We start from the raw sequence: 22,392 nt of genomic DNA on the forward strand, positions 1-22,392 counted from the left end.
GCTCCAAACAACTAACATTCAGGTGACGAAAACTGCAGTGAAAAGAAACTCACTCCAATCAAATGCCCCAGCTAACACATCCTTTTATTCTCAAACAGTGGGACAGTTCATGCTGCTTTTGTAGTCAGTGACAGATTCTAGTAACAGTATGGAATACATTGAGAACTGAGAGACAAGTGCACATGCACAGAATATATAATTGCTCTGGCACTGGAAGAAATCACTTAGCATGAGAAAGTGGATTAAATGACATCACAGCAACAGGACTATTAAGAGCAATTATCACAGCTCCTCCTACTATTGCTTTTAGAAGATTGCTAAAAACTCAGTCTCTTCATCTGAATTTGACTAGTAACCTAATAGGTGGCAGAAGAGCGTACGTTGCCTGCAATGCATACAGATAGTCTCATATGTGGGAAAGTCAGTGTGTGGATTCTTTTGCTGATCTGTGCACTGCCTCCTCCTGGAAACTCCTTCCTGCTGACTGACAAGGTATCACCCATGCCAGGAAGAAACCACATACCCTCATCCTCCATCCATAGCAAGAAAGTCTCTCTCATTTTAAGTAGCAGAGGGCAAAACAGCACATTAGTAAATAAAGAGTAAATATTCATTTAGATGTCATACTTCGAGGTAAAAAAACTCCAACCCAAACAAACAACCAAATCAAAACCACAACAACAGCAACAACAAAACCCCAACAAGACCCACATATAACAGTACATCACCTGCTTGCCCAAAGGATACTTCGGAAGAGAAGACGTGAAAACATGAAGACATCTCAGAATCAAAACATAATTTTCATGGTAAACATGTAAGTCCTCCAGCAACTTCACTGTTTCTTCCTACAGTGACAAAATAATTTTAAGAGTAATTCTGACATCCATTTAAAATTTCCGTAAAGCCTTTAAAATCACTCTGAAGTTTTGATATTGTAGTAGGGTGCTACGATTTAAGTCACCAATCCTAAATTGAGACCACTAAGCAAATGAGCTGCATTTCAACAGTTTACTGCGTTCTCCTTGCATATTGTTACCTTTACTTTCTTCCTACAGCTCAGTAGCGATTTGCTATTGACTAGTGTTATTATTCTACCATTTTCAGCTATATTTAGGTCTTTAGACTTGATATGTCATCTCATAATGAGAGTACACACTATTCCTTTAGCAGGGAATGAGACGTTACACAGCTGCTTTTACTTGAAAACTTGCATTTTTATACCACAAATACATTTAAAAATTTATTTCTTATATTGTGGGTGGCTGGTTTTTTTATTAGTTATATGTACATAAAAAGACCAGTTCACAGGAAACAAAGAAATATTCAGTTGCTGCTCCTATGTGTTTTTAATTTTACTTTTGCTTATTCATGTGTGAGAATATGTTATTCTGAAGTGAGAACCACAAATTTAAAGATCACATTTAAGAAAAAGAAATTAACTACTGCTACTGAATTTTCTGGGTGGCACCACCTTATCACTGACCTGTCATGGAAGCATATATTAATCTTCTGGAAAGCTATACTCAAAAATTCTGGTAACTGTACTAAAGCCATTTAGTCTTCGTGGTCATTACATTTAAGTCTATGAATCAAAAGTTCTTTCCTCTAACCTCAGTCAAAAATAAAGAGGAAAAACCACAGGATCCTCCACATATTTTATTGCCCTTTTGGTTAACTCTGAGCAAACTACTCTAAGTGCTAAGAGAAAAACAAAATAAATCACTGACGTTTTCTAGAGTTCAACTGAAACAAAGAGTATCAAAGATAAAAGAAAAGTAAAACTTTGTCTACAGGCAATATAAGGAAGTACAGCTGTATGGAAAGAAAAGGCATCACACTGCAAAGACAAAGTAACAAAGTGTTACAGAGAGTTTTCTGATGTTAAAAAAAGTTTTAAATTATTAAAAACATTAACAATCTTTCTCCCCATAAATTTTTTATATATGGAAATACAAGAGTCACTGATATAACAACTGTTAATGCAATCTCTAAAATCTTAGGTAGACATTCACAAGTTTGTATTTTAATTTTAATAAGGATCATTGAGAAAAAAATTATCCCCACCACAAAATAAGCTAAGAAAAGAAGACAAGTGCTCTCTAATGCTGCTTTATCAACCTTTTTTCCCCAAACCCCAAGCATTAACACATCTGTATTTTCCTTCTTGGTCCTAGTTTAAGATATAGTTAATATAAGTAAATAGCAATATATTTTGCCAAATAATGACATGAAGGCATAATCCATTTCAGAACAGTTTGAAAATGTCATTAGAAGACTATGTAATATTATTTCCACAACAGAAATAGAAGACATAGATTGCCACATTTACATAGCTTCAAATTAAATTTGCCGTAAAGTCTTTCAGACAGATTTGTTAATAATTACAATAAAAATTGCTTTTTAAACTGGTGACAAATTGCCATAGTTATTTTAAAAAGTGGTAACAACATGGAATATAAATGAAGCTGATAAAGTGTACTGCAGGTTTAGGGGAAGCTGGAAGACTGAAGTGACCTGGTGCTGAAACACCAAGTTCACATGGAAGATTACTATAGTGACTTTGAAAGTGTTTCCAAAGCTGGGCATGACACTGTAGATTAGCATGACATTAGAATAAAAAGCACCTAATTAAAGCAGCAGTAGGACCTTTTTTCCCCAGGCAGAATACTCTGCCAGCTTGGCAAGGCAGTAATAGTCCCACCTCTATTGAGGAGATTAGAACAACTGTCTTCAATTAAAATCTGTGAGAAGCATCATATGCACCTAAGCATGAAAATTCCAGCTTCCTTCCCCAAGCTAAACGGTGAGGCTTGTGAAATAAGGGGTGTATTATTAAACATATAAGGTTGAAAATGTATAAAGTTTAGGTTGATGAGGATTCAACTTTCAAAGCAGGTGTGAATAAAGGGCAAGGGGACAGTAGTTGCTTGCTATTTTTGCCAGTGAAGATAATGGATCATAAAATGACAAAAAAATCATATCTCATATTGAATACTGTAACTGCACTTGCAAGTTGCCTGCTCCTAACCTCCCTCCAGCCATTACCATTGTTCTTCACACTTGAAAAAGCTTTACACACCAGGCAAGTAGCATTTGCCTGACAGGTTAGAAATACTTGAAATGAAGAGTCAGGAGAAACCCTTTACCTTCAGCAATGCTTCTATTGGGACAGGCTCGGATGGTGAAAATAACAAACAGATTTTTGTTGGTGAATTCCTAAAGGGTTCACAACAGCAGTAGTCTAACTTCAATCAGCTGGCAAAGCTTCAGATAAACATGTAACAAATTAGTTTTAATCCTGTATGAGGTCTAGTATGAATGTGTGCCTTGGGACACAGACTCTGCCCTACTGAGTTCAATCAGAAACTATGCAGAGGCTATGAAGGATTAAGAGCTTATGAAATAACCTCCAAGATTACTTACACATTCTTCAAACACTTAACTGACCTTCCAAGAAAGTCAGTCTGAGTACGCATGAAAAGTCCTGGCCATAAATAAACCTTGTATCCTTCTTTTTAAGCAGTTATGTTTCTAGACATAGCTAGAAGTGGATGTAAGAAAGTTGTGCAGCTTCATATAAAGGCTGACCGCGCAACCCTAGAGATTTGGAATTTTGACCTGCCAATCCTAATTCCTAATTACTGGTCACAAAGCACAGTATGTGCTTCTCTGTATGAAAGATGTTATACAGAACTATACTTCTTGGTCTTGTATTTTATTATGCTCCACAAAATGATACACTGGGCAAGTTATTTCTGTTCTTCAAAGACATTCTTAAAATTTTACCTTTAAGAAGCTATCATTTGTCAGCAGTGCAACCTGCCTCCCTGACTCTTGCTTTTCCACATACCTTATGGTAAGAAAAAGAGAAAACAACATAAAATTGTAATGTCAACCAAGATTCTAGGGTGAAAAACATGTAAAATGCTTATACTGCTATAAGAAATATGTATCTTTCTTTGGAAAAACTAAAAAATGAGTCCAATCCAACAAGTTGAAAGGCCACACCAAAACCCCAGAGATTATGCTTCAAATCAGCTTATAAAGTTAAAAAATTATTTACAGTTATTTGTCAGAATAACTTGTTTCTGTATTAAGAACGAGAAAGAAAAAAAGTAAATTCAAGTGATTACAGTAATTTCACAACTATAAGGTGCACCCTTTTGACTAAATTTTTCCCCCGAACCCGGAAGCGCGCCTTATAGTCCGGTGCGCCTTATATAATGGACAAAGTTGCGAAATTTGCCAAACCAGAAGCATGAGCCGCAATGGGGGGGCGGTGCCGCAGGAGCGCTGAGTCATGAGGGGTGGGGTGGGAGCGGGCAGCCGCAGCCGGCAGGAGTTGCAAGGGGAGGGAGGGAGGGAGGGAGCTGCCACTGGCCCCGGCCTGGGCGGAACAAGAAGCCGGGCAGCACCACCCCGGGCGCGGGGACGGGGGGAACGAGAAGCTGGGCAGTGCTGGCCCAGGAGCAGGGGAAATGAGAACCCGGGCAGCCCTGGCCCGGGCGTGGGGGAAACGAGAAGTGCAAGCCCGCAACAGCCCCAAGCAGAGCCTGCCTGGCGGCAGCATCGAAGCAGCAGTGGCGCGGCCCAGGCGGCCGCGGCAAAGCAGCGGCGGTGAAGCCCCTGCCCCCGCGGCAAAGCGGCAACAAGTAGTGGGGAAGCGGGGAGAAGCGGCGCGGTCGCCGCCGCCGGCTGGGGGGAAGCCGGGATGCAGCGCGGCCGCGCGGTAGGAGCTGGGAGCCATGCCAGCCCGCGCCGGGGGTGGGCGGGAGTGCTGAGGCCTGTTGCACAGACAGGGCGCCTGGAGCTGCATTTAAAGGCTACACTGATCTTTGAAAAATGTTTGCAAGTTTGAGCACCTGCCAGTAATTCGTTACTTTGTTGCATGCCGCGCGGCTCCTCACTGCAAAAAAAAAGTGCGCCTTATAGTCTGATGCGCTTTATATGATCTACAAAGTTGTGAAATTTGCCAACTCCCAGGGGGTGCGCCTTATAGTCCGGTGCGCCTTATGGTCGTGAAATTACTGTACACATAACAGAAGTTGTACTCTCTAGACTCGAACATTAAGGTTTCCTGAAATTATTTAGAAATGTCCATTTGATCAATTTACCTTTGCTATAGAAATGTGCACAAATGAGCTACAGTGTTCACAGAACTACATTTACAGATACTTTTAATCTTTTAAGCCAACTCAATACTTGACTGTCCAAAATATATTTCCACCTTTACCTTCTAAAAGAGGGCAGTTTCCGAATGTTTTCACACTGATCATGTGATAAAGAACAAGCTCTCTTCTTAGTATCTACCAGTTGGCAACACAGTACACTGAGGGGCTGGGAATAGAAGTGCTCCACAATACAGAGCTGAAAAACAAACCAAGAACTAGGTAGGTTAATAAAATTCAATCTCTTTGCTATATCTACCTTCTAATGCTTTCTTACTACTACATTGCATATACTACAATGGTACTCCTTTAGAAAACATTAATTACAATACATAAATATTCCCTAAGTCACTACAGGACATTGATTATACAATTATAAAACATGCAGTCACATAATTATCTTCTTTGCTATATATGCTATTCATTTTCAGTACCTCAACTTTCCTCCCCCACCCCTTATGTAACATCACCCCTAGATATAATGACAAGATGGTGATCTCTTGTATTTATCACTTCAAAAATCTGATCTGAAAATGCTTCATCCTTGAATACTTTCAACACATGAGGACACAGTCATGCACTGTCAGGTCTAAAACTTGTATCTGCATGTCAGGCCGATGGAGAAGTACTAAATTTTGATGACTCAAATAAGAGGAGCTGAAATCTATGAAAGCCCACATAAGTCTATTTTCAGGAAGAGGTACTATGACCAGGATACTTCTCTGGGCCACATGCAATCATTGAATTTTGTATATAAAAAAAAATCAGAGAAATTATGCAAGCATATGACATTAAAAGGGCATATTTTACAAGCATGGAACTAGGCAAAAAAGAAATTATTTCACAATCCTACGTTAAAACAGATGACAAGGGCTACAAACTCTTCTGAGAACTCTACACTGCTGTAGCCTACTCACACCAAGACAAACCAGAGTCCAAGGAAGCTCCTATAGATGATCAGAACTGGGGAGTTCTGCCAGGGGTGTTAGAAAGTTACAAATTAATCTACAGCAAAATGCAGCCCTTTCTGCCTACTAAGCCAGGTCACCCTTTTAAATGCAGCCTTAAAATATCATGGGTTTTGTGGCAGAGTAAGCTTTTATTTGCTTCTTCATAGTCATACAAGTTTGCTCTTAAACCCTTATCAGTTAAGATTTTAAATTATCCATCTGTTCACAGATCCAAACTGTTTTCATGCGAGTCAGCAATACTAGGACCTAAAAAATCTTTCAGTGCCTAGTAATTACCCTTTGTTTTCACAACCATAAGTTGAATTCTTGTTACCACTGCCTACCTGAAATCCTTTGATAAAATTCTGGACAGAAAAGTCATGGTACAGGAATATGTTGATGAGAACCTGCAGAACTTTTTCTCCCACTTTAAAGGGAAACTGGGATGTCAGAAGCAGCTAAAAGAGAGATAAAAAGAAAAAGCCATAGCAGAAATTTTATCCTGAATTCAAATCAGTAGAACTTATATATACAACTTGATACAACTTTTAGTTGAGATACTAAGTAGACTGCTTCTAAAAACAGTACTTCTACTAAAATATCTATGCAAAGATAGATTTCCAGTTTACCACATTTTCATAAGTATCTTTCACTAATACAACATTTTAAGTTCATTTTGCTTAATGTTATTTTTATAAAATTACAAATGCAACTGAGACTGCTGCAATAAACGATGATACCACTACTTTCAGCATGTGTAACAGACTTTGGAAATCCTGTGGTCTACCAAGAATCCACAGGCACAACATTTATATGGCTTGAACATATGGATAACTCAGCTAATGTTTGACAGGTGGTAGAACTCAGGCTGAACTTTATTTTTCATAATTTTAGCTAAGTTTCAAAGCTATCATTTTCTGGAACAAAGTAAAACTGAAATCACAGCTTGACTTTAATGAAGAAGTGTGAATGTCAAAGTGTAATTGCACAAGGCAATGCAAATGAAAGATGAAAGGAGGGCTCTGTGTGTGTGTGTGTGTGTGTTTGTGTCTCTCAGTATGAGAAGGAAGCTCTCAGTATTGCACTACTCTGTAGCTGCAAGTAGAAATATCTGAAACCCACAGCTCTCAGGAACAGAGTCCTTTCCAAAACCTTCAATGAAACCTGCATTCAAAGGTCACACATGTAAACAGTGCTTCAACACAAACACACACACACACTCCTCATTTCTATTTAGAAAGGGAATTACCTTGTCAATTATAGTAGACAGATGCTCCTTACAGGAAAGGGACTGGAAAAGCTCTATGCACAGCAGAGAAGAAACTGAGTGAGGCAGTAGTCTGTGGATAATCATTGGTGATGTAGCAATTCCAAAAATCAGCACTAGAGGTAATTCATGGATATGCTGACTAGATAATGGGGGAAGGGAAAAAAAAAAGTAATAGTTACATTAGAGAAGCTTGTGTAACAAATGCATTATGTTCTTACTACAGCCCTGAGTTTAAATGCAAAAAGGGGTAAATTAAGAGATTTGCTGCCGGTAAACCAAAAGAGGAATTGAAAAGAGAAAATTGAAAAGAAAGGGTGCTATTTAAAGCCCTAAAGTAGGTAAGAAAATTAAATTCCATTTTTGGATTAAAATTTCAGAAAGTGGCACAAAAAGCATCATTTCAGTCAGTCTTGAGTTGACCCTACCTTCCCAAAAAGTTGTATTCAGAGAAATGAGTCTAACTGGATTTTTTCAAAGATATAGAGAAAAGATAAGATACATTAAATAGGTGACAGCCAAGAAAATTTACAAGATTTACACCATTTAAAAAATTCAAAATAAATATGAAACATCTCCAACATCTGTGTTCCAATCACACCTAAAAATTTCCAACTTATCCAGATTAACCTTCCTGTTCAAATAATGTTTGAGTATTTGCTTTAGAACTGAAAATTAGGACTGAATGTGTATTCCTTGAGGACAGCACATAATTTATGCAAAATACAGTGTTTTCAGTATCATGTCATCACTATTTTCTGGTTTTAATAGTTTCAAGGGGGTACAAAATATGCTATCTTAAATGCCTTCTACATTAAAATTGTCAGTCTATTCCTTTCCTTTGTTTTTGCCACATCAACTTTCTGACTTTGGATTTTGTTATCTCGCAATTACTTCATTTCTCTAACTCCTCAAAAGAAATTGCTGAAGACAAACACGTAACCAATAAGCTTCCTTATTACTGCACACTGTTGATAACCTTAGAAAAGAATCAGGACTTGTGATTAACAAATCAGAGGAACCTCTCACATTTACCCACTTCACCTTTTTTATTAAACATGTTTAAGACTGAGATGAAGATAATAACACAAGCGATACAATTTCTTGCTGGTGGCACAGCAAGTGAACTGCCTAGGCCTTGTTTAGAGGTAACATCAGATGCACACACTGCAGCCCCAATTCTAACAGCTCCAGCTGCAGCTCCAACCTGGGGACTTAGGTGCAAGGTGCTCTTTTTGGAGAACAGCATGAGTTTTTGATAAGCATCCCAAGATTACATTAGAGAAGAACAGAAGTACAGGAGTACCTGAAGTAGTCAGCTGCTGATTACAGATCCTGGCAGCTGGGGAAGTTTTATATATACCCCTATTAGTAAGCTAGTGACCTTTAAGCAGCAGCATTACATCAGTAGTCACACAAAAATACATTCTGCAAACAATTTAAAAATACTTAGACATCTTAAAAATGTATTTTCACATTAAAAAAATTCTGCCACAACTAATACCAGTAAATCCTACTACGTGAAGAATTAAATCAGCCACCTCTTATCTCAACCGGCCCTTAGGCACTCTGGTTCACAGTCTCATGTTTAGCTTTAGCATAATTTACCCCTAAAAGTTAGCAAGTACTTTTTTGCTCAATCACTGCTGCAAAGAAGTTGCACCAATATTTGATTCCAAGGCTTCACTGGCCTCACACTTCAAAACAGCTGCAAATAGAAAATGGGTAAAGGAGTGAAAGAACTAAATTTCAATTACCTGCTGATGACTATGAAGTCTTGAAGAACTTTTGTGGTGAAACTTTCCATGTCTTTGAATATCACTACAACTGGAGGAGACTGCCAGTGTCTAGAAGAGGAATTTCTTTTTTTGCTTGGAGTTTCAGAATCTGTTTTCTTTAAAACCATTAATTAAACATTAATGCACAGAAGCCAGCAAAATAAGTAACACCAAATCACATCTATGATATTATAATACTCCCAAGTGACATGGCTGACTTTTTGTCAGCTGTATTTATTATTAGCACCTAGAACTGCCATTTTTCTTCCTTCTGTTTGGCACAGCATGAAACACAAAGAATAAACAGAATTTAAACACACAGTCCAACACTGAAAGGAATAGCTCTGAGAGACAGAACTGGTGGAGTTCTGTTGGGAACAAGGGAGAAGACTTGAATTGTGTACACAGACATTGCTTATTTTCTCTATCTTTACCCAACAATAAAAGGAGCATGCACTCAGTACACTTTGGTTTACACACTGCCCCGATGAAGTCATCAGAAAATCAGTTGCAACTTGTATTCATGACAGAAACAAAATTTAAAACTTCAATAGCTTTAGCAAACACAAAGATACAAAAACATTTCGAAAGTTATTTCCTCACTGCTTGCCAATGCAGTGTGGGTTGCAGATGACATCATGGCTCATGAGCACTAACACAGTACCTTTGCCCTGGATGGCTGTTCTTCTGTAAAGTTTTGTTTTAAGAAACAAAATATCTCAGCACTCCTGGGAGAAAAGCATCTGGCATGAAGCTGATGCTGTATTTTAAGCTTCCAGTTCCAAATGAAATATATGATAAAATGGTACTTCTTGCTTGTGATTCAGAATTCTGACATTCATACATCATCAGTACCTAACTCCACATTTGTTCTATGTGTCACACATTATATTCAAATCACCCCAGTATCATGTTATTTTTTGGTACTACATTAAAAATTAACCTTTGGCATCTTCTCACAGAAAACTGAGTTATTAAACACATCTAAAGGTTTTTCATAAACTGGGGATAAAAAAATGCCAACAACATACCTTTTTTACACTCTCATACCAGCTGATAAGAGAAGACATTGAACACCGTATTCTGTTCTGTGAAACCTGCACACAGTCCTCATCTTCCAGTGAGTCCACATCTATATCACACTTCATCAGCTGCCCCATCAGTTTCTGCATCAGATTTTTTATGCCTTCACAGAACATTTTTAGAAACGTGGTAAAGACATTTGATTATCTGGCAACAGTTCTCTGTCTCCTACTATAAAAAACTATCTCAAAGTTATTACTCGTTATTTTCCACATTTCTAATTATTCTCCTTCTCCCTCCACAATGCACATCTCATGCTCCTGAAAGTATTAATGATATGCAATACTGTTGATGCAATTTGCCCAGATGGCAAGAACTGAGGTTAAGATGTTTGTTTTCCATCTTTACCTGAGCTCCAGCCATTTGCTTAGAAATAAGTAAGGCAGCCACTCCACAGAACTGAGTACGTGGCCATATGCGATTTTAATCTTTTTACTTTAAAACTAAAAAAGGAGCATGGAGGACAATTTTATTCTACCCATTCTCTCTCTAAATAATGTGACTGTAAGCATTTAAAAAGTGGAATGCATACATCCATTGTCCAATTAAATAAGAAGAAAACCAAGCCACAACATCAACATGCAATTCACTAAGTAGCATGTCCTCAGCTGTTATGCTACAGCTAAGTAGCATTTCAATCTTCACTGTTTTAAACTGAACTGGATACCTCTCAAAATAGAGTGGGTTTGCTGCTCTGGTAACATAGGGTTGAGCAAATCTTTGGAAGGTCTTCAAGATCCCTCTGCCCATTACTCTTACATTAATGGGCAAAAGCTAGAATTCCTAGTTAATTGATATCTTATTTCAAAAGAAGCAGCTGTACTATTGCAGTATTTACCTGGGCAATCTTTGGCTTCCAGCAAGGCTACATAAGGAGTAATGTTATCCTGAAGGATACCTGAGAGACCTCTGAAAGTCAAGTCATGATCTGTAACATTTACCCCTAGAGGGAAAAAAAAAAGGACAAAATTTAAAGAGCATTTTTCCCATGACACATAAGCACAATGATTGAGCAGTATACAAACAACAGAAGATACCACAAATATTTAAGGAAAGAATGAAAAGTATCACATCAGTTGCAAGGAAAGATGAAAAACTAGCACAAGATTAGACATATATGTTGACAGTCCCTGATTAATAGAAACAGGGAGTCACTGTGAATACCCTTCATCATATAGCTTGGTGGATTTTAAAAAAAGTTTTCTCAAGGGTGTAAACCTGCAAGAGGCAGGACTGGTTTTCTAAGATCCCTCAGAAGCCATCCACAGCCATGTAAGGCCTGTAGACAAGAAGTTAAATTCACCTTCTCTAGAAAAATACTAAATCCATACCTGGATCCTCTCATGTTTCATGTTAAGAGGAAAATTACTGTAAATTGCTGTGAAACTCAGTCTGAATTCACTATGAACTACTTAGTATTTAATTTGTCAATATCCTTAAGCAATGGAAAAAACAAAACAAGCCCCTCCAAGAGGCAATTCAGAACTTCGTCCACAGAACTATTTGAAGCAATTTTTCACTTTCTATTACCTACAAAAATAGACTATCTTCCACTCTTTGTTAGTGCCTACACAGTAAATTTGAAGCACAGGCCTGATTTAAATTTGCCTAAAATAATCCACTGAAAATGTAACCAACTTGCCTTGAATCAGGTTTAGGATTTATAGGTACAAACCTCTAAAAGGAGAAAGGAAGGAAAAAAAAAAAAAAAAAAAAAAAAGAAGGACTTCAGAACTTCACTAACTTCATCTCCAGCTATTTTTCTTCACTCTCTGCTCTTTCCCAAAGATCAAGACTCTACTTTCCTACATGTAAAAAGATGCACTGTAAGAACACATATCAGAAATACAGAAGCTGTATCATGGTTAAGTTGCAGATACCATCAAGCATGCTGGTGGCAGAAACAGAGACATGATCAAAGTTATCTCCAGTGCTTGGAACAAAAAAACCTCAAATCACTACCAGCTGCTTAAGAGAGACCTGCAAGGGAGTTGTTGACTTACTGGACTATTAAGCAACATAGACAAAAGGGAAAGGAGGTTTTATCTGACTTCCTTCTCCCCACCCAATCTCTTCTGTTGACATGTTGAAGCTGATATTGCTCACAGTAATTGCTGGAACTCAGTAAGTTTCTTTGATGTGTCTGTGAATTTTAATCAGATGTACATCACATAAAATATCTTTAAAAAATTACCTAAGACAAGAGCTGCAGTAGGGATTTCTCTGAACTTCATCCTGCAAGTCCATTCTGTTGTCTTCTCTTGAAAGTCAGAATGAGACCGGCTCAAAAAACCCACCAGGTTCTCAAGCAACTGCTTATTCAAGTCTTCCTGTATTTTCTGCAAACACAGAGAGCATTCATCTATACAAATGTGAAAACACCACGGCATCTTCCTTTTTCTATCCTTTCCAGCATAATCTTTAACCCTTAAAACTCCAAGGTTTTAAATTTTCCTGTGATCTATAAACCACACTAACTTGTGCGGCAAACAGAGACATTTCCCATCTTGGAACTTCACAAGAATAATTTGAAAAGCAAATAGTTTTTTTTTTTTGGTGCTTTAAAGCACCACAGGCTTTAAGAGAGAAGAAAAAGCCAACATATTGACAAAGCCTCAGTGATGTAGGCAGAAAAAAACAATATAATTAGTTTCTGGAACAATGTTCATGAAAATTCCTATTCTTCCTTCCCACCTTACAAAACACTTCTAAGTATTTTTCTGAGAGATCTAAATGAGAGCAAATATTCTGCTCCTCCAAATCTAATTTGGGATGAAAGAAGTAAAACTAGTAATAAAGGAAATAATTAAATATGTTTTATAGGAAAAAATACTAAACCATGTGACTCCCATGTTTGCTACACCGTCTTTTGACCTTCAGGATGATTTTCACACAACAATTTGTATAAGCAGGAACACATGAAAAAGTGAAATAAAGCAGGGGGAGATAAAGCTTTTAAAAGCAAATATATGTCAGCAGCATTTTGTATTTATTTTTTTTAATGTGTGCCTTTGAAAATCTGTCCCTAAACCAAGACATGCCTTCTGCTAGAAGAGACAAAAAAAACTCCTGTACTCTGTACAATATATGTACTCTAGAATGCACATGTTAGAAAGAAGATTAAAACCTTGCTCCAAACAAAATCACCATCAAGATTTATTAGCAATAAAAAGTGACACACAGCTGTGAGCTTGATTTTAATAAAAGTGGCAAAGCCTGTCTCCAGCAGCATTGAAGAGGTCACTATCAAAGAGTGATGGTCACATCTCTAGGAGATTGCACATGATGCCTGCTCAATAGCCTGAACTCCATTTCCATAACACAGAAGGGCTTCTGTTGGTCTCCTAAACAACTGATAAAACTGTACACAAAGTAATTTTAGTCTTTTCATCCTCTGCTTATTGAAGAATATTTTTCTGGCTTTCTGATGTTGATTGTGCAGCTCTGAATTCCAACTTGATAAATTCCATGCAACTCAGGACAAATTGTAACATGACATTTTTGAAAGAATTTACACCATCAGCCTTAAAACATTATTGTAGCAACTCCTGTATTACCACAGATCATTCAACAGTCCTCTGAGCTTCTGTATCAGATTCCACCAAACCGTAAACTTCCTGTGATCACTATTGTTTTTGCTAAGCTGACCTAACAAGAACCTCAATTCTTACTCTGCATGATTACAGTATATATTATTTCTGCCACTGTGCACTTGTGACAATAGCATTACACATTTACCTAGCTTTCTTAAATTACATCAATCTTTTCCTGTCAAAACAACTTTGTTACTAGCATTGTTTTCATAATATTCCAGAAAGTTCACCACGCTGCTCTGCATCTCAAGCGACCAAGTCACTCATTTACATGGCATTCTCACTCTGGAAAAGTCATGGGAACTGGAAGTTCAGTTACTGCCACAACACCAGGTTTCATCACGACTACTTGTTATGTGGTCTGAAAACCATTATCTTCATATTAGAGCAAAAATTACTGTATTTTAGCCCTGCACTTTGCCTTTTTGTTTCTAGTCAGATCCTGGTAGAACGAATACTCGCCTCACAAGAATGTCTCTGTAAGCCCTTGATGAGACTTATAAGAAATTTGCAAGACCACTTCTGACAGCAGAGGTTAAAACTGGGATACATTGCAATACTGAAACAAAAAATAGTCCAAAATTCCACCTTCCAAAACCAAAGGGCAGTTCCAGCACGGTTTATGATGGACATGCAAAGGCCAAGAGTGCTCTACAACAAAGTGCCTTGGAGGGCAAATCCTCATCTGAACACTTCAGGCAGACACCAAAGAACCAGGAAAACATCAGCACAAGAACAAGGCCTGCCAACAAATTACCAGGTACAGGGCCCTGGCAAAACCTTTGGAGAATGTCCTGCTGGGCTCCCTTAGCATACTAGCAGAACCCCTAGAATAAAAGCCCAAACCAGCAGCCAAACACCTCCCATGTGCTCTGCCACAGATCAGGTTTGCTACACAGGGTTTGAAAACATGTAAGGAAAGAAATCCTGACTAGCTAAAGACCTCACCTACCTGGTCTGACCTCACAGATCATGCTGCTTTTAGGAGTTCAGACTTGAGACTTCCTAAGGCCCCTTCCAACCTAAATTATCACACTATTTTACATGTAAGAACAACCACCAGCTCCATATTTGCCAACAGCGGGATAAAAGGATGATGATTCAAAACTCAGTAGGAAAGTTATCACAGATACACCAGAAGCAATATGAAGAATATCTGTGCAGCAGCAGACACAACTGCAGGTAATCTGCCCTTGAGCAACTGAAACTCTAAGGAAATGCTCTTATCAATATGTCAGTATAGCAGGAATTGTCTTCCATCAGGAGGAGTAAGACCAGAAGAACGTATCTAGAAAACTCCTAACAACCTCAAAGAAAACAAGGGTTGGAACAGAATTAGAAGAATTTATGAGCTTAGCCCAAGGGTCCAGATTTTAAGCTACATCCATCTGGCTTCTACTGCAAATCCCAAAACAAACTTTGGGGGAAAAAAAAAACCTCCTAATGTACATAGAGCCCAAGAGCAAGAAGAGGACTATGGAATACCTGCCCAGAATCCATGACACTGAACAGAGGAGGGGAGGAAATCTCTGCTGTATGGAAGCAATTATTCATACTATAATGCAATCCAGCTGGCTATAGGGACACAACAATAGCATGCCATGTAACACATAACAGTCAACAGGCCACAGTTCACAATGAAATCAACTCAGGCCCCATTCACACCATCCATACTAATTCAATAGGCCATATTTGCAGCAGTGTCATTCCGTATCTGACATCCATGCGGCTGTGTTCACATCCACTATGAATCCTGGGCTGCTGTGTATGAATTCTGGACCACTGAGGTCAAGACCAGCCTAAAATCCTCAGAGGGCTGCCACACATTAATTAAATTGAAACAGCAGTATGCCAGGAGTTAATAAAGAAAACAGTTAGTAGGAAGAGAAGCTTAGAAGTAGCAGCCTGAAGCAGCCAAAGTGTACAGTTCTGTGGTTGCAAGTAATGTGTACTTGATGCATTTATCATTACTACTTTATATTCTAGACAGTCAATATTTCTGGCCCTCCTATTGCTTTAACTAATTGCCATGAACTTTTAAGCATGTCAAAAAGATCCCCAGAAACAAAGAAGCAAATAGCATTGTTACAAATGCAAAACACCATTTTGGTGTGAGGCACAAAACTCACCTGTGTTTCAGATTTGACCTGGTTCCATAAAGACTGACAAGTGACAAACCGTAGCCCAGCATCCTCTGAATCATTGCTTGTGCTTCTGAAATCATAAGCTGGAAACACAGAAAACAAAGGAAAGCACAAATGAGCTCATGAAAACAAAACACTTTTCCCTGAGAATAAAACAAAGCAGGAAATTGTACATATATATTTCAGGGAGATGACTTTTCTCTTACGTAATTAATTAATTGCTGGTATTTGGTAGAATAAGCAAGAGAACAAGCAAAGCCTATTACCCAAGTATTTGGGCAAAAGGTAAAGAAGAGGCTTCTATCTCAAGTCCCACATAAGCTAAAGACTAAATCAGAGTGAACAGCCTTTATTATTAAAGTAAAACAAACATCATCATCATTATCATCTATCTCTGGTTTCACCAAGCTTTGTGCGTTCACTAGGTTGCCATTCAAGCACCAGCAGTGGCTTGATCTCTAGAAAAGAGCCAGCTGATGAGCATAATCTCCTAAAGCACTAAACTCACCTGAAACAGGTCTCTAAATGACAAATAAGAGACACCCCTCCACCTGCATTTTCATTGTCTTCCCTATGACCTCATTTGTATCCCTAAGAAAAATCACTTGAATACATAACCAACTCTGATTACACATATCTTAGACTTTTAGCTGAAGAAAATCCAGCCACCACATTATTTAGTAACATATCAAGGCATAACACCATTTTTCCACTACCAAAACTCAAACTATAGGTGAAAATGTCCTCAAAAGGCCTTTTGTGGGGTGTGACATTATTATCAACTACTGATGCAGAGGAGTTTCACAACTAAAACTTCATTTTGGACAGGACTGGGCTTCCAGACTGGACAGACACACACCCAAGTACATGTTTTAGAACACCACTCTAACCAACTGCTGTGAAAAGCCAAACCAGCTCACCTCTGCCTCTCTCTTTTAGGGTTAGTCCAGTCAAATTTACTTTTCCACCTCAAAGCATTTGCTAAGTACAACAATATGCTTCACAGTTTATCCAAGCATTTCTAATTTTGAAAAAACAAAAACATAATATCCAGCAAGGGGTAAAATTTCAATGTGGTGTAAATGCACAGGCCTTGGTTGTTACTTTCCTTTCCATCTTTTTCATATAAATTGTCACACCTTTTGACAGCTCTAATGAAGATAAAAGTAATTTAACCTGGGAATAAAAACACTAAGTTTCCCAACTGAGTCTCAAATAGCAATTATTTAAGATGCATTATTTCTGGTTCCAAGAAAAGTCAGTCCTCAAATGAAAACCGACCTGCATACCTAGAGAAAATGTATACGGTAAATACCAGTGGACAGAAGCCACAAATGGTTTTTCTTCTTTCTTTTCCATAAGAAACTTAGGCAAAATACCGAGAATGTGAGATTTATGGATGGGACATAATTTCTGACTCCCACAGCATAAAAACGGCTCATTCAGGCCTTCAGGTGAATTGTTTGTCAGTTACAAAAAAACTTATGGTAGCATGGTGAGGAGTTCTCTTCTAAAACAGAAGTGCAAGGACAAAGATGGCTATACAATCTTGATTGCTGGAGATGAGAAAGGCCCAGCATTTACTCTAGCCAGTACTTTGCCTGCATCCCTCCAAAGAAACGCGTTTTCAGCAATCAACAAGTAAGAGAAAACCTCACACAGCTATGACAGAATTCATGATATGCACTTAATAAGATGTGATGAACCTTTCAGAATTAACCCTTTTCAAAAACAGAAACATAAATGAAAATGCACTAACCTGTTTTCTCAGATAATTTTCTCTTCTTGGTAGTTGGCTTAAAAACAAAGCAGCCCTAGAGAACAGCAAAAAAACCACAAACAGACTTCAATACAAGAATCAATCTGACTAGCTCCAGAGGCCATTTCATTGTTCTTTTATTTCAGTGCTCCATTAAACCAATAATTTGCACTGAATTGCCAGTCTCTTAAGAATATCAGGTTACATAATGTGCCTTTATATTTCTGTTTCAAACCGGAACACCAGTGGAAGCAGTAACCCAGCGCACTTGTTAGGAATTTTTTTCATCTTTCCACTATGTTTTGCAATTCAACCATCAACTGGACTGGCAGTAGATTCTTTAAATGTCTCAAAACCTACAACAGGTTTAGAATTAAAAGGAAATTATTCCCTGGGGACACATCAGTACTGTTTTCTCAATACAGCTTCAGTTAAAAACAAAACAATAGGCAAGAGGCTGAGATGAATGGAAAACACAACCCAGAATAATGCAATGAGTATTATTAAGTCACTTTTAAAAGGAAATTACATGTCCAAGCCACAGTGAACTGCATCCCAACTCAAAAAAAGTAGATGGTTAGAAGCAGAATAACAAATGGTTGGGAAAGGTTCAGATAAAAAACCCTCTGTTCCAAGGAATTCCTGTGCAGAGGTCATCTCCCAGTTAGGCCTATTTCATTATGCAAGTATTAAGGTTTAAGTTCTTGAAGATTTTTTTCATTTTCTTCTAGAAAATCTGAAATTTCTTCCCTGATCCTCTCTATAGAAGCTCATCTCTTTTGAAGAGTTGTAAAGATTTCTTATATATCAGAAATTACATGCACTGCCCAACTCTCACTATGAGGTTCTCGTCCTGCAGCAAGGGGGAAGGAAACACCTAATTGTTGGAAATAGCCTGGCTCAATCCTGTATTTCTCAATGGAGATGCTTACACAAGGATTACTGAACTCAGCCTAAGACAGCTCAGCCATTACAGTAAGAATGATGTAGTGAAAATCAAACACCAGAGGTATGTTCAATTTTGCTCACAATCACCAGTCTGTTGAGTGACTTCAGACACGTCATTTTCTTTCTTACACAAATAAGAATTTGCAGTAAAAACCAACATTTACATTGATCCTCTCTGAAAAAACAGCTTCATGAACTGGAGATGCCTTCAGATACATTCCAATTTACCATGTATGTTAAGGACATTTAAAAACAGTTGGAGAAAAGTAGTGGTTATTCTACAAGTGCTAAACACTCTGGAACACTTCCACAGCAAAAAGGTGTCCTATGGATTTATTTGTGCTGCTGCATGCACAAAAGGAATTGGCCACAGTAAGTATAAATCATGCACACAAAAGGAGAATGGATGCTTAATCAAACCAAACACAAATACTGCTGAATGATTTGCAAACACTGCTTTTCCACACCACTGCATGTGGCTGAGACTGGAACATAAAACTGCAAAGATCTTACATATAAGATGTGGCAGGCCAGGTGAGGGGACATGATTCACTGCCAAACTATAGGCAACAGCCATTGTCAAAAGTGAAATCCACCTGTTTCACATTAAGTTTTAAGTTTGTTTGGAAGCACTTCACTTCTGGAAGTAATACCCTGCACAGTGCCTTCCACACCAAAAGATGCAGCTGCATATCACAATTCAGTGAAAACCAATGGAAGGGGCAGGAGCCCTCCTGGGATGATAAAACACACACTGTGAAGCACTGCTGTTGTTCACTGTATGATCAAACAAGAGAGGAAATAAGTTAAATGTTTCAATCCAACATTTCAAGTCTCACTATTCATTGACACTCTGATGAACGCACTATCCTTACCGCCCGCTCTGAACACATCCCTCATAAAAGCTTTCAATTCGGAAACAAGCAATAACAGGCATTTAAATTACACGTGGGGGACAGCACTTTTAGTTCTATCAGTTTTGGGGCGGGGGCTGGGTGGGTGGGTGAAGCAATGAGCGTGGCAGCAAGCAAAGCCAGCAGACTTCACCTGGAAGCGACAAAGCCACAGCACCCCGGCTCTGCTCTGGGAGAGGTTCACTCCAAGCAGGAATGGCTTCGCTGGGCCAGGCAGGTGACACTGCGGGGTCACTCAGCACTCACGGTGCTGCTCTGTGCAGGGATGGGGGCTGGACTCGTGGTCCTTGTGCTCCCTTCCAACCCAGGATACTCCGTGATTCTGCGGGAAAGCGGTGAGAGCAAAGCGAGGCCGAGCACGGATGAAGGGCCAGCAAGGCTTTGGGAAGGGGCGGGCAGCAGAACAGGGCACCGCGGGGCTGGGCACCAGGGAGGCGGGAAAGGCAGCGGCTGGAGGAGGCGGGAAAGGCAGCGGCTGGAGGACGCGGCGAACGATGCCGCGGGTGGAGCTCCCGCACAGGCCGCGCTGTTCCCGGGGTGCCCCCCCGCTCTCTCCCGCTGCTCACCTTGGATACGGAGCACGTGCTCATGACGCCCCGCGCCCGCCGGCACCGAAGAGCAGCACGAGCAGCAACAAGAGCAGCAGGAGCAGCAGGAGGAGTAGGAGGAGTTCCGGCCCACGCGCGCTCCCGACGCACCGCCCACCTCCCTGCGCGTCCCCGCGCCGCTGCCCCCGCCTCCCCTCAGCAGTGGTACAGCCCCACCCGCGCTACGCCGAGCGATTCCTCCACCCCCAGCCTAACCAATGGCCGCCTCCTCCCCCTGTAACCTGGGAATGGTACGGCCCAGCCCGCCCCTGGGCGGGCGGAAAGGAGCGGGGCGGGGGGGATAAGGGTCGGCCGTGGAGCTTCCGCCGGGCGGTGTGGCCATGGCAGCAGGTTCCTTCCGGAGGAGCATTGCTTCACAGGTACGCACTGCTCCTCCCCACGGCTGGCACGGAGCGGGAGTGCCCTCTGATCCAGATGTCCCCTCCGTGCCCTCACAACCAGTCCCCCCTGCCTGGGCGGCGCACAGTGGGAGCGACCCTGAGCCGCGGGCTCGGCGCGCGCTGCCCCGCCCCGCCCCTGCCCGGGGCGCGCTTTGGGGTTTCCCGCGGGATTGGGATGGAGTGAGGGAGGGATGGCGGGCATCCCTGAAGTGTTCCAGGCCAAGTGGATGGGGCTCTGAGCAGCCTGGCCTGCTGTGGAAGGTGTCCCTGCACATGGCAGGGGTTGGAACAAGATGATCTTTAAGGCCCCCGCTAGTCCAAACCATTCTGTCATTCCATGACTAGTTCAGTCCATAATGGACTCGATGTCCATTATGGTTTGATGGGATCCTCCGTGAGAAAAAAACTCAACTCTCTGTGGTGTTTTGCCTTGGGTGCATCCCCCGTGGGTATTTAAACAGGGAACAGTATTTTTCCTTGGATCTTTATCTTTTTGCTTAAGTCAATTTTTTCTTTATTTTCAATTTAGCTTTCAAAAGTTTTGGATCTACCACCAGAGAATTTAATAAAGTCCATATCTGCAGTTCCTGTCTCCAAAAAACGGTAGTTGTTTACACTTTATCTAACAATGCTGGTCATGGTTTATTATTTTATGTCATGCCTATTATTGCAAAAGCTTAGCAAGACTTTAAGGGAAAAAAAGCGGAAAAACCCCCAAACCTTTTATACCAATGCCCTTATAAGATAGGTCAATCAGATTGAATCCTTGTATTTTTTCAAGAAAGCTCAAAGAAAATATAATTACTTAGAAGGCTGTACAAATTATTGGCAGTCCATAGATGGCAAATGCTTTAACACTGATGATCTGAATGTGAAACTGCTTAGAGCCAATGTGAAGTTGTACGGGACTTTTTTTTCCCAGTGTCCTGCTCAAGAGTTGCAATAATGTTAGCAAATACATTTTACTTTTTTTCTTTATTCTGAGTTGGAGTTCTCACCATATCTACTTTCTGATTGTATTAGAGCAAAGGTGATATTTGGCCTCCTAGTCCAGCTTTCTAAATTATAGTGACTCTTCAGATATGTGTGACTGGGTTATGATTGGCAATTGTGCTTGTCATATGCACAGTCAGCTTGGATCTGCCAAATCTCCCCAGCCTTTCAGCAGGTTTTTCCCCTGATTTTAATGTTGTGGAGTTTTTTCCAGGCATGTTGCTGATTTCCAGTTCTCCATTGCTTCCATAATAGAAAACAGTTCTAGTGATTGCTTGACACAAGACCTGCATCTTCAAGCTCAGCAGCTTGCTGAAAGGGTAGGCCAATGAATTCATTATATATTTATGTAATAATGAACTTACAGACTGGAGGTGTAAGGGGCATAATAAGATAAAAAAGTATTCTTTTATTCTTTTTCCAAGCATCTGTTTGGGTCAAAGTAGTTTGATGACTACTTATTGTAATTGTACACAGCATCTTCACGGGGAGTGGAGAAGCAGCTTTGGTTAAGGGTCTTGTGAAATTATTGTTTGCAAACAGTTTGAAGTAAATAGTGCTGGTGAAGTTAGGTGCGTGTCTAAAGGGTGTGCCATGGTCTGTGCTGTTGCCCAGCACTTGAAGGAATTGAATGTGTGGTAGCTTGGAAAACCAAAGACTGCAAATCCCAGCTCTGGTAAGGCAATGGATAAAGTTGACCTGTGGGACAAACAGGATTAACTTTCAAATCCTTACCTGCTTGAAATTTAGTTAAGAGCCTCCAAGGATTTGACAGTCTCCCTCTCAATCTGTTTCAATGATTGTATC

The 22,392-nt window shown here is 39.8% G+C and overlaps 2 protein-coding genes across 4 annotated transcripts in view; one reads left to right on the plus strand and one right to left on the minus strand.

The window, feature by feature from the left end:
* Positions 1–20,326, minus strand: part of ORC3 (origin recognition complex subunit 3) — a 35,528-nt gene extending 15,202 nt beyond the window's left edge. For both annotated transcript variants that reach the window (XM_033056165.2, XM_033056164.2), the window contains exons 1-12: positions 20,171–20,326; positions 17,743–17,797; positions 15,969–16,066; positions 12,441–12,585; positions 11,085–11,189; positions 10,195–10,349; positions 9,143–9,279; positions 7,368–7,527; positions 6,463–6,576; positions 5,234–5,367; positions 3,787–3,850; positions 729–845 (exon numbers count right to left, since the gene is read on the minus strand). In XM_033056165.2, coding sequence (XP_032912056.1) covers positions 729–845; positions 3,787–3,850; positions 5,234–5,367; positions 6,463–6,576; positions 7,368–7,527; positions 9,143–9,279; positions 10,195–10,349; positions 11,085–11,189; positions 12,441–12,585; positions 15,969–16,066; positions 17,743–17,797; positions 20,171–20,194 — 1,308 coding nt within the window. In that variant the 5' untranslated portion in view covers positions 20,195–20,326. The remainder of the gene's footprint in view (positions 1–728; positions 846–3,786; positions 3,851–5,233; positions 5,368–6,462; positions 6,577–7,367; positions 7,528–9,142; positions 9,280–10,194; positions 10,350–11,084; positions 11,190–12,440; positions 12,586–15,968; positions 16,067–17,742; positions 17,798–20,170) is intronic.
* A 127-nt stretch (positions 20,327–20,453) lies between these two features.
* The window catches only part of RARS2 (arginyl-tRNA synthetase 2, mitochondrial), a 29,961-nt gene continuing 28,022 nt past the window's right edge, over positions 20,454–22,392 (plus strand). The window contains exons 1-3 of one of the 2 annotated variants that reach the window (XM_033055318.2): positions 20,454–20,571; positions 21,122–21,195; positions 21,800–21,905. In XM_033055318.2, coding sequence (XP_032911209.1) covers positions 20,533–20,571; positions 21,122–21,195; positions 21,800–21,905 — 219 coding nt within the window. In that variant the 5' untranslated portion in view covers positions 20,454–20,532. Of the gene's footprint in view, positions 20,572–21,121; positions 21,196–21,799; positions 21,906–22,392 lie in introns of those variants that run through there. The other variant, XM_033055319.1, reaches the window with a different exon arrangement.

This window comes from Catharus ustulatus, chromosome 3 (genome assembly GCF_009819885.2).
Source record: "Catharus ustulatus isolate bCatUst1 chromosome 3, bCatUst1.pri.v2, whole genome shotgun sequence".
Taxonomy (NCBI): Eukaryota; Metazoa; Chordata; class Aves; order Passeriformes; family Turdidae; genus Catharus; species Catharus ustulatus.